Genomic DNA, 12,808 nt, shown 5'->3' with positions numbered 1-12,808 from the left:
CTTTTTGTTGTAGTTGTAATTTTTTTCTAGGGATTAGTGTGGGGAGGCTTCAAGGGGGCAAAACGCATATGAACGCAGGGACCCTGGACGTGGGCAAACGCGTATGAACGCAGGGGCCCTGGATGTGGGCAAACGCATATGAATGCAGGGACCCTGGATGTGGGTGACAAGAGGTACAGACACGGAGAAACCCGGAAGTCCCTACCTTCTTAATTTTGTTCATATCGCTATTTTTTCAGATAATAATGTCATCCAGAAACACAGCATGTTCCTTTTCGTAAGTCAGTCTTATTATCCCACGCAATGCACAAGTTGAAAACCAAAATGCAAACTGGACTTCAACCAGTAATCTGGCCACGATCCGCACACAAGAAAGTTATTTCAAACCAAGAGGCAAGTCTCCAGTGGTAGGACTTCCTACCTTACCAGGCTGACCGCTTCTCACCCTAGCCGGGTCCCACGCTCCTGAAATACGTTCTTTGAGGAAAATAGGACCAACTCTATCCAATATTGCTGTATTAAAGCTAATTCCAATGAATTTACGATATTCACATTAGGTGTTTCTGGGATGTTATCATCTAAAACACTCATAATTGCAACACTCGAGGAATCTGTTACCAAATCCTTAAATAAATCTACAAGCACCTAACTCTGAGTATAATATATCATGCGATATTAAAGCCTTAGGCCTGTTTTTTAAAAAATCACCTATTTCCTTAGTTGCCCTTATACTTGTGAACATAAGAGAAACATCCCGACATCCACAGGAGGCTGGAGAGTGTTTCCTGACACCTGCTTCTCACTGAGGCTAGGCAGCCCTGGCAGGACGCTCCTGGGAGGGCCCTCTCGGGGGGTAGCCTTCGAGGCCGGCGGCATCTGCTATCTGGACAACCGTGTAAGAGACTTTGCCTGTTTTTGCTGTTTCTATCAGTTCTTTCACAGCGGCGGTCGGATTCTGGAGCTAGCGTCCCTCGTTGGGGCGAACGACAACCCCCGGCAACTTTACCGGCTGCGCGTGACAGGTCACGTCTCCGATGGGTTTCTTTCAGGAGCGAACATGCTTCTTTGCCAGAAACCCCCAGCGCGTGTCTCCTCGCGTCTCCTTCGGGGTTTTGAACCACCCATGACAGCATGGGGTTGGAATCAAGCTCCCTGCTGCACTTAGGGGTGGAAAGGGCTCCCTGGGCAGTTGGGTGCTTGCATAGGAGCTGGAATGGGATACAAACCGGGCCCCTCACCAAAGGGGGAAGCAGGATGGGTCCTGGGGACAAATGACCATGTCCCACGCCACGAAAGCTAACCTGAGGACAGGTCCTCTCCTGGCCCTCTGGCTGGCCTCTGGCCAACACAGATGTTCTGGAATGTTCCGAGCAGAGATGGCCCTTACCCCTGCTTCTCGGCTTACTTCCTAGAGCACATGCAACCTGGAAACAAAAACGTTCTTTTTATATTTATATGGAAAATACCCAGGCCTGAGATTTTGCTCAGCTGCAAAGTCCAGGAGAAAGCCAGCACGTAGGGAAGATGAGTAATTAATCTCTTTGATCCAAGGGCGGCACCGTGACAACCAGCCCTCGTCCTGCCCACTTGTAGTCCATAGGGATTTGCACTATGTATACAAAGTGTGTATATAAAACTCAAAAGTAAACTCAGTCCTGGATTTAGGATTAAAAAAAAAAAGGCTGCCCTATGTCAGAAGCTGGCTGGAGCCTGGAGCATGGCACTGCAGACAGAGTTAGCAGTCTGTAGGCTTTGAAGTGAAAGGTTTTCCCCCTCTTTTACTAGCCATGAAAAGAACTTTAAAAGAAAAGCATCGGAGCTGGCGAGGAGTATTTTTCCCTGGCGAATGATGTAACGCCCTCGGGTATACTCCTCTATTTAGAAAACCGGGGCCTTACAGCTGACACCACAGCACCTGCCGGCCCTCACAGACCCACTGCTCAGAGAAACAGGGCCCTGGTGGACATTTAAAGATGCTGTCTTCTCCTGGAACCCCCAGCACTGGCTTGAACATTGTCATGGGGTCATATTTTAGGTGTCGTGAGCAGGGGCTCTCTAACTTTAAGTGGAAGAATAGTCTGGAGACTTATCAAAATTCAGAGGCTGGGGCTCCAGGTGCAGGGATTCTGAGTGAGTGAGTGAGTGTGTGTGTGTGTGTGTGTGTGTGTGTCTGTGTGTGTGTGTGTGTGTGTGTGTTTCAAGTACATATTTTTTTTTGGTGGGGAAGGAGGTTGTCATTTTAACAAGCAGCCCAGGTGATTCAGATGTAGGTGGTCAGTGGACCCTACTAAGAAACTTCACATCAAGAACCTATAAAATGTTAAAAATAAAACAAACAGGGCTTCCCTGGTGGCGCAGTGGTTGAGAATTCGCCTGCCGATGCAGGGGACGCGGGTTCGTGCCCCGGTCCGGGAGATCCCACATGCCGCGGAGCGGCTGGGCCCGTGAGCCATGGCCGCTGAGCCTGCGCGTCCGGAGCCTGTGCTCCGCAACGGGAGAGGCCACAACAGTGAGAGGCCCGCGTACCGCAAAAAAAAAAATAAATAAATAAAACAAACAACAACAACAAATCAAAAAGAAAAAAAAAAGAACCTATAAAATGTTGAAATTCTCTAGCCAAAAGAAATGGGAGTTTAAGTCACAATATTCCTATTTATAAAGGCTCAAGAAAATAATTTATCACTGCAAGATAAAGAAGAACAGGCATGCCTTACTATTCCCACAGGTACTCCTATTATATCTCCACCATAGTCCTCTGAGGTAATTAGGTCGGGTAATAGTATTCTGACTTTGCTGATAAGGAAATTAAAGCAGGTTAAGTGATTACCACAGGCTCCAAAGCTAGTTGGGGCAAGTCTCTTGACTTTTAAACAAAGGTCAAATAAGAGGCACACCCTCAGAGACCCCCAGAGTAGTAAGCCTTGAGAAATACATGAAGAAAATAAAAGCCCATTTCCTGATCCAGGTGTAGATCAAGTTTTCCTCACCTCTCTAATTCAAAACCCTACTTCAGCAGGCAACTCTGCACTAAAGAACGTTGATAAGTTTTCCACCCACAGGCCTTGGCTATGGGGACCCATCATGGAGAAGCTTACATAACCCATGGTTACGATACTGGCAGAAAGGAAAACACACGGTCCCCTATGGAAAAACCTCATCACATATTTTCCCCCCGCTGAGGGCTGTGGCATCACCCAGGACAGACATAACCGGAGTTTCTAAGTTTCTAATTCACTTTAGGTGAATTCACAGTGGGCCTAGGAAAATGGAAAAACAGGGTGCCCCCTTAAGATCCCACAAATGCTGACTGTTCTCAGGAGAGGAAGGATACAGAGGACTCTTTTATTTTATTTTTTAAATTAATTAATTAATTTGTTTGTCTTTATTTTTGGCTGTGTTGGGTCTTTGTTGCTGCCCGTGGGCTTCTCATTGCGGTGGCTTCTCTTGTTGCGGAGCACGGGCTCTAGGCATGCGGGCTTCAGTAGTTGTGGCTCGCGGGCTCAGTAGTTGTGGCTCACGGGATCTAGCGCTCAGGCTCAGTAGTTGTGGCGCACGCGCTTAGTTGCTCCGTGGCGTGTGGGATCTTCCCGGACCAGGGCTCGAACCCGTGTCCCCTGCATCGGCAGGTGGATTCTTAACCACTGTGCCACCAGGGAAGCCCCAAAGGACTCTTTTGATTCGAGAAATTTCCACTGGGACTTCCTGACTCACTGGTTGGCTTTCATGGACCACACTGTGAGGTGCTTCAGGGAAGATGAAGGTGCTTTGATAGTGGAAAATCCCCCCCACACTACAGCCCTCCCTCCCTTTGCACTCAGGGCAAAACCTGCCTTTTCCTCATGAGAAAAACTCCACATATCGTGGACAAGACAAAGAAATAGTCAATCGAATTGGTTTAGGAAACCCCAGCAGAAACGATGTTTCTTTTCAACAGTTTAGGATGCTACAAAGAGACAGAACATTTTGTGTGAGGTCTATCTCCGGCTCGTAAGTGAGAAATGCCGTTTGCCACCAGACACTAGTTTAATTCTACAGCTCAAAAGAACCATGTTCCTTTGCCAAAACCCTACTGCTTCATGAACGACAAGAAAATGGTTTATAAAAGTCACTAGAAACATTCTTATGATAATAAGAACACTAATTTTTAAAAAGCAGCCTTTTCCCAGAATACCATCATCCCTAAGCATTCACCAGCCGTCTTCGTCAGCTTGGGCTGCTGAAACAAAATACCACAAAGTGGGTGGCTTTATCAACAGCAGAAATTTATTTCTCCCAGGTTTGGAGGCTCTATGTCTGAGGTCAGGGTGCCAGCCTGCCTGGGTTCTGGTGCAGACCCTCTTCTGGGTTGCAGACGTGTAACTTCTTGCATCTTTTTTTTTTTTTCCTGCTGTTTCTGTCAAGCGTTTTTTAAAACTTGAAGCATAGCTGAATTACAATACTGTGTTAGTTTCAGGCGTACAGCAAAGTGATTCAGTTACGTGTATGCGCGTGTACATATATTTTCAGATTCTTGTATCTTCACACTGCAGAGAACGGGTGAACTGGATCTCGGGCCTCTTCTCATCAGATCACTAATCCCTCCCAAAGGCCCTACCTCCATGTCGGAGGCTGAGGTCAGGGCTTCAACATGAAGTTGAGGGGAACACAAGCATTTAGTCCACAGCTCCAGCCCAGAACGAAAGGGATGTGCGTGGCTCCGCCATATTTTCTACTTCCCCCAAAGGAGCTGCCTCCTGTCACTGCCTGCCCCTCTTTTTTATGACAGTACATCACCCCTCTGGAGACAGCAGAAAGCCTGTCTGAGACTTCAGGCTTGTTTAGCCACTCTCCACCCAAGTGATTCTTTATAAGTGTTAAAAAAAAAAAAAAATTAAAAAAAGACTTCCCTGCCACTTTTCAGAGAATGATGGCGTTAGACACCGGGTGAAGGAGCATTAAAGTTGGCCTTGACGTTGTTTTCTGATAGCCTGTCTCCACTGAGAGCTCCATCCTGGAGCAAGATGAGAGAAAAGAAAGAGCTCTTTCAACACAGACAGCGGATTACCCACCCGGCCGCCCCGGAATGTGAAAATTACAGTAATATCTCCTTCCGCGTCTAATGAAAACCTCAGTCTCAGCCAGCGATGGCTGATTTCAAAACATCATCTGCCTCATGGCAACAGACCAACCAACCAAAACGCTGAAACGATGTGGTTTATGTTAAAAAAATTTTTTTGATACCCAAGTGAAATGTGATTTAATATTACAATTTCTTTGCTTTTGGAAGGTAGGAATAGCTCATTCGATTTTTTCGGGAAGTCCCCAGCTATGGAAATTTCACCATTTAGCTGAGCCTTCAAACCACACGGGCATGCAACCCGGACACTGAAAATGTGGCGTGTCAGTGACTACATGGTAAATGGTCCCTCCCCACTTCAAAAGCCAACCTCCTGATGGGCTGGTGACCATCTTAATGTCTGAACTGGAGTCCCTGGTGCCGGCGTACACAGAGGGGTCACTAGAGCATCCCTCCGTGGAGGGCACTGGGAGGGGCTGTCAAAGGAGTGGGCTTTTCTAATTTTGGAAACTGTCCACAGCAGTTGGTGCCTTGCGTTGATTGTCCTGCACCACAAAATCCCCCAAATGAAATATTCATCGGGCCACATCCATCCTTAACCAAAAGGAAAAACCATGAAGCAGGTATTCTAGGCACCCAACCTTACCAAGTGATCATGACTGTGGATACCTTTCTTGCTTTAAAACAGAACTGATTCAAGTGAACCCAGTAGCTTTGCTGGGAAATGCTTGTTTTGCTACAAAACAATCTTCTTGATTCATTCAGTGTTCTGTAATTTCCTGCATCGCTTGTATTTGGAAAGGAATTGAAAAGTGTTATGTGTTTGTCCTCATGCCTTAGAGAAGGCAATGATGCATTCGGGGACACACAAGTCACCCCTATAGGATACATCTGTCTGCTCAGCGCCCACACTCAGAGGAGGTCCCAGACACCCTGGGGTACATCAGTGGATTCACCAAGTAAAAAAGGCAAGCAGCCCACCCAGTATGACCTCACGTGGAACAGCTGCTGGGCATGTATCTAGACTTGGGAAGGCCCAGAGTTTGGGTTCATTTCTGCAGAGTAAGTGAGGCAAAGATGGTGGCCTGATATGCCATGCACAGGCCTGCCCCTAAAATATGTAGTCCTGGGGCAGGAACCAGCAGAAGCCCCCAACCCACAGTCCTTCTCTTCCCATGCTTGGTTCTGACTCACGGTACAAGCGTCCTCATGCAAACGTGGGTGGGTGTCCCAGAGCAATCCTCCAGTGGACCCAGCACACATCACCCCCCTACAAAGTAAGCCGTCCTTGGGCCCAAGGGTGCGCTCCGGGCCTGGATGGGGAGAGAGAACCCGGCAGGCCTGGCGAGTAGGCTTCTGGCCATTTGGAAGACTCGGGGTCCTGGGAACCCGGGGAATGCACTAGAGTCGGGATGCTGCCCTCGCCCCACGACTGCCTGCCCTGTGAAAAGGGACACGCCCAGCCAGGGACCACCAGCGCAGAGACCTCCAAAGGACTTCAAATGTAAAGGAAAAAGAAAATGCAATGTCTTCATAAACATTCTGTGTCCCTTACTACCAATCACATATCCTTTTGTAAACCCTGAAAAATTTCCCTGTAAAACAAAATTTACAGCTTCATTTGTAAACTGAGGGCACTTGGAACCCAGGGCTTTCAAGGTCCTCTTCAGACCCGATCCTGTGGGATCCTAAGATCCAGGGTGTCAGTGGAGATGGCTCCATCTCAAACACTAGACAAAGATAATATAAAAGACGAAAAAAATAAAATCTAAAGGATTTTAGATTTTAGCGTAAAGGTCTTCAATCTCAGCCTCTCCAGTTAAGAGATGAACAGTGAGATATTCTGCTTAATTAATGATCTGGTTAGTAGAGTGGTTAGATCTATCCTTCACAGGTGACTAATTATCACCTAATCAAAGTATAATAATACCCAACATGGAAACTACAATCCGCGTAATCATGGGGTTATGAACGACCCAAAACGTCTCCTGTTTTCCAAGTCCAGTGAACTGTACACGAGACCTGTAATTAACATGCAATTCATTAAGGAAATGGGGACGCGGGTAGGTCATTAAGTCCACAGTTTATGTAACAGTTAAAATTTCCAAGGCTATTTCTGCGGCCTGGACAACCTCTTCCAGGGGCTTTGATTTGGTTTGTTTCCCACCTCATACATTTTGACGGAAGCTGGCAACACCAACCTGTCCTGAAACAGGGAAAGCCCACAGTTAATAGCACTGACCTGTCCTTTCATATCTGGAGCGATGGGAATGGTGGGCCAGATGGTTGAGTAGATGCCAAAAAACACCAACCAGATGAGCATGCTTCCCCAGACGGCCAGGTGACTGAACTACAGGAGAAAACAGACACTCAGGCAGGGTTCTCTGCTGAGCCAGGAGCCACCTGCACCAGGCGCGGCAGCAGCCCTGGGTCCACGCCACCTTTCTTTATGGAAAGATTTCTACTAGACACCGGTTGAGAGTTTAAGTGACTAGTGGCCCCAAACTATCCTGAAGAGGAAAGTGCTTCTTCCACCACAGGTGACCGTCCTGTAGACCCATCCTACGGTGCTACCAGGTTCCTTTCTGTCCCTCGCCGGTGTTCACTCCACTTTGGAGTGGAATAAATGAGGTATCATTGCTCTGGTAAGCGGGCGTGGGACAGACAAAACGAACAAGATGGGTTTATTTATCATTTTGAGACTTTGTTCATTTTCCAAAGAACTTTTAAAAAATGTGGAATGGATATATCCCTTAGCGATAACACTCAAAGCACCTACTGAGTCGCGAATTTCTTCTCCTCTGTCCTCTTGCAAGGACGATCCTTGACATCTTTTCAGCCACACTCCATGATCTAATCCAGCATGAGCCTCTGCCAGCTGCTTAAAAAATCTGACCACTGCTCGCCACCTCCTCACGTCCCAGGCTAAGCCACTAGCCCCTCTCACCTGGATTCATTGCCTCTGTCTCTCAACGAATTCTCTGCTTCCACATTCACCTCCCACCCCACTCCCAATTAATGAGCACAGAATCAGAAGCCTATTTAAACAGCAGAGATGAATGTGAAACATTGGCCGTAATCCTCAAGAGTTGGAAATAACCAAAATGTCCAAAACTGGGGACTGATTCAATAAGGGATGGGATATTGATAAAACTCAATACTCTTTAATCATGAACTATGACCTTGTAGAAGTACATATATATATATATATTTTTTTTAAATTTATTTATTTTTGGCTGCTTTGGGTCTTTGTTCCTGCGTGCAGGCTTTCTCTAGTTGTGGCGAGCAGGGGCTACTCTTCATTGTGGTGCAGTGGCTTCTCTCGTTGCATAGCACGGGCTCTAGGCGTGTGGGCTTCAGTAGTTATGGTGCACGGGCTCAGTAGTTGTGGCGCATGGGCTTAGTTGCTCCGCAGCATGTGGGATCCTCCCTGACTAGGGATTGAACCTATGTTCCCTGCACTGGCAGGCAGATTCTTAACCACTGCGCCAAAAGGGAAGCCCAGACTCTGTGTTTTGTAATACGTTGTCTTATTAAAAATATACACAGAGAACAAAGTCTGGAAGGTTGTACAGGAAATATTAACAGTAACTATATCTTGGTGGTAAAATTATGGAAATTAAAAATTCATCTTTCTGTCCTTCTGTATTTTCTTTGTGTGTGTGATTTTTTTTTTAATACAATGCACATATACACTGGAAATGAGCCGACTGTTAACAGCTTAGAACCGTATTAAGTGCTCAGCAAACGAATCATCAGGGAACTCTGGTTTGCAAATGTGCCCTGATAAAGATCAAACCACAACTTTTACATGCAAAATTTAAAATAAGGCAGCTAGATATTGTTTACTGTTTTCCTGGGGCTTAAAAAGATACTACACCATAAAAAATATCTATAGTGGATAGAGAAATAATTCTAGAGAAAACTTACTTTTGTCCAAGCTGTCGTCTCCAAACCGGCTTTCAGGCAAACAGTAACAACAACATACTGTGAAAGAAAGAGGAATTTGGGAAATGCGTTATCCTCACTTATTTTCACTTCCCAGAAGAAATCCCAAATCCTCCCCAGAGGCAGTCTCTCTGTGGCGTCTGGACTTTGAAAGTGCCATCTTGATAGCTAATTCTCTCTGGGGGTCAGTTTTAGGAAAATTACAGGCAGGTTCTTATAAGAAAAGTCCTCATTTTAGCGACTGACTTCTCACAAGTAATAGTTACTTTGCCCTTTTCTTAGCTTGGAAGATTTGGGGGAAATCACCTTCCCTTGGTGTTGGTTTTGTTTTTCTTCCCCGCCCCCAACAAGTACATGTGAAACGGTCATCTGAAGAATGGGGAATCTGCTGATCACCTGTCCAGAAATCTTAACTCTGAATAATCTTCACTCAAACATGAGGTAAGCATTTCACAAGCCCTCTGAGCTCTACGTGTTGCCAAATCTCGGCTCCCTGTACACCGATGGCGAACAGAAATACGGAGACAGAGTAGGAAATAGAAAAGAGTAGCTTCGTTCCTTTTGCCAGGCAAGATAAGGAATCTATAATATATAGTTTAAAGATGTGAAATAAGTCATAATGACAAAGGCTTTATATACAGGGAGAGGTGAAACCCACACGTGCCATCGAAGAAAGATTCAATAAACAGGTAAACTTACCGTATAAACGATATTTCCAACAAATAAATAGTCCGTGGCATGACCATTGGCCAACACAGTATCTGAAAAACGAAGAGGTTACAATTACCCTCCAGAGCAGAGCACTTCAATCTATTTTATTCAGAATGTAAAAACAGAACTTTAGAGACACTGAGGGAATTTTGAAAATTGCACTGTCTGTGATTCTAATGCCTCCTTTTTCTAACTCTGCATTTTTTCACCTTATATTTTTGCCAAGTGAAGCAAACAAACAAAACCAGGTTTCCAACAAACGGAACAACACCCTTGATCTGTGTGGAAATTTACATCTTCATACAGATTCAAATCTCCCTTTTGTCAGTTAGAAAAAGGAACAGTATAAAAACATATTAATCTATCTTTGTGGGTGCCAGTATTAGACCTTTGCCATGTGTTCATTTACTAGTCGTCTTTAATTTCTGCTAAATTGGAATTATAGGCCAACAGCAGAAGATAGCTACACGAAACAAAATGAGTTCATGATTACTGAACTCAGAGAATTGAAAAGAATATTCACTACTTGTGTTCTCTGTCAACTTCTGCGTGAACTTCTGGAGTCTATAAACGGGTGAATGCAAACAACCCAGTGAGAGATGCCTAGACAATACAACTAGGATTCTGAAGCTTTAATTTTATAGCTTTCCAACTTTTTCTTCGTAAGTTTGACTATTACAGCGTACATAACAATCACTAAGGCAGAACTCTAAGAGAATTGTCTAGTTTGGGTCAGCTAGCCTGCTGTGAAAAGTCTGGTTTTTACCCTGAGGGGATCAGAAATAGTTTCTTTGGGTGACACTGCCAATCCCCTTTTATTCTCTTTTATACTCATCTGTGGCCTACAGGCCAAGTGTATAGGGATTTTTCTGTTCAAATTTCCAACCCAGTAGCTGTTGTACACACATATTTGGGCTCACCAATTTACCCAACTGTTTGTTGAAGAATCTGATTCTTATTAAAGAATCAAGATCCTTTTAGTTTTGCAAACACCGTAAGGATCAAGTACCATCACAGGGAAAATCTGGTAGTGGTGGGACCCTGCATCCAGCCACAGGGCAGGCCCTTTCTGCTAATTCTAGATAAGTAAATTTGTGGATAAGGACAGATGAACCCACAAAGTGACATCATGGGCTGCGTTAGCTACTGGCCTAAACCCAGGGATTGCTCCTGGGGACCGTGACAGTTATCCTAGGGTGGCCACTGACTTCAAAAGGATTAATCTCAAAGCCTAGGAGAGACATGGTGAAGGGAGAATCAAAACTCAGGCAGGACTTCATTAAAAAGGAAGGAAGGAAAACAATGATCAGAAAAGTAAAGAAGAGGCTACGTTAAGCTCGAGAAGGCCACAAGCTGATATACTGGCAAACAGCTATTCAAAACTGTAAGGGTTTGCATTTTAGTAACTGGCCCTTAGATTGCTTTAATAATAAAGACGACACTTTTAAAGAAAAGCCTCAATAAAGGAACACTTGAGATTAGACAGGAGACCATTGCTTTGATTCTAACAGAGATGATAGCTGTGGAAGGGGTAACATTAGTCTTTTATTTACAGGACAAATATTTATTTAAAGCCTACTTTAAAGTGGGAAGTGGGGAGACAAGATCCCTGTCTCCGTGGAGCTCCCAGTACAGTGAGGGAGACAAGACAAAAACACACAAAGACGTAGAAGGTATGGAATAGAGAGGTATGGAAGAGAGACGGACGGGGCTGCTACTTTAGACAGGGAGTCCCGCAAAAATCTCTTTGAGGAGGTAACATCTGAGCAGATCGCAATAGTTCAAGGGAGTGAGTTAAGTGAACATCTGGGCTAGAGCGTTCCAGGCAGAGGACTGGCCAACAGTCTGAACACAGACAGCAACGATGAGCTCAAAGACCATCACAAAGGCCAGTCTGGCTGCAGACTCTGGGGAGAGCGCCCAGACAGTAAGAAGGGGCCAATTAACATAGGTCACAGTGAGAAGCTTGAATTTCTCTGTTAACTACGACAGGAAACCAGAGAGTAGAATGGTATGAGTTACGTTCTTAAGGGAATAGTCCAGCTTTTATGGGAGAACAGATCCTGGACGACCAAGAACAGAATAATAACAGATTCAATTCCAGTTTGGAAATTATTGTAGCAATCCATCCAGGAGGATGATACTGGTGGCATGCAGAGTTGGGTCCAATATGGTAGCCTTGAGCTGCTGTTTACATTTAAATTCATTAAAATACAATAAAAAAATTCAGTTCCGGCTAGGGATTGGGGAGGAGGGGGGAATGAGGCATTACTGCAGCAAGTGTACAGCGTTTCAGTTTAGGCTGATGAAAAGATTTTGGAATAGATTATTGGTGATGGCTGTAAACATTCTGAATGTAATGCCTCTGAATTGTATACGTAAAATGGACCATAGAACTAAAACCAAAAAGCTCTAGGATAAAACATAGGATTAAATCTTTATGGCCTTAGATTTGGCAATGGTTTCTTAGCTTTGGCACCAAAAGCACCGTGACAAAAGAAACAAGTAGATCAATTAGACTTCATCAAAATTAGAAACTTTTGTGCTTCAAAGGACACCATCCTGAAAGTGAAAAGACAAACCTCTGAAATGGAGAAAATATTTGCAAATATTTATCTGATCAGGAACCTGTATCCGGAATACAAAAACAACTCTTACAGCTCAGCGGTAAAAAGACAACACAATTTAAAAGTGGGAAAAGGCTCTGCACAGAAATTTTTCCAAAGAAGAGGTACCGATGTCCAAGTACATGAAGGGATGCTCAACGTCATTAGACACCAAGGAAATTCAAAACCAAAAACCACGAGATATCATTTCACACCCACCAGGGTGGCTATGATAAAAAAGATAGATAGTACAAGAGGTGGCAGAGGATGTGGTGAAATTAGGACCCTCAGACACTGCTGGTGGGAAAGGAAAATGCTGCAGCCATTGTGTAAAACTGTCAGGCAGTTCCTCAAACGGTTATGCCTAGGGACTTCCCTGGTGGCACAGTGGTTAAGAATCTGTCTGCCAATGCAGGGGTCCAGGAAGATCCCACATGCTGTGGAGCAACTAAGCCCGTGCGCCACAACTACTGAGCCCACGCTCTAG

At 45.0% G+C, this 12,808-nt stretch overlaps 1 protein-coding gene across 2 annotated transcripts in view; it reads right to left on the bottom strand.

Moving 5' to 3' along the window:
* Nucleotides 1–12,808, bottom strand: part of ATP8A2 (ATPase phospholipid transporting 8A2) — a 442,872-nt gene that overhangs the window by 118,262 nt on the left and 311,802 nt on the right. For both annotated transcript variants that reach the window (XM_065895899.1, XM_065895900.1), the window contains 3 exons: nt 9,704–9,765; nt 8,987–9,043; nt 7,295–7,406 (listed from right to left, as the gene is read on the bottom strand). In XM_065895899.1, coding sequence (XP_065751971.1) covers nt 7,295–7,406; nt 8,987–9,043; nt 9,704–9,765 — 231 coding nt within the window. The remainder of the gene's footprint in view (nt 1–7,294; nt 7,407–8,986; nt 9,044–9,703; nt 9,766–12,808) is intronic.

Source organism: Phocoena phocoena, chromosome 18 (assembly GCF_963924675.1).
Source record: "Phocoena phocoena chromosome 18, mPhoPho1.1, whole genome shotgun sequence".
Lineage (NCBI taxonomy): Eukaryota > Metazoa > Chordata > Mammalia > Artiodactyla > Phocoenidae > Phocoena > Phocoena phocoena.
The sequence above is the reverse complement of the archived record's forward strand: the minus strand, read 5'-3'. Positions and strand labels throughout refer to the sequence as shown.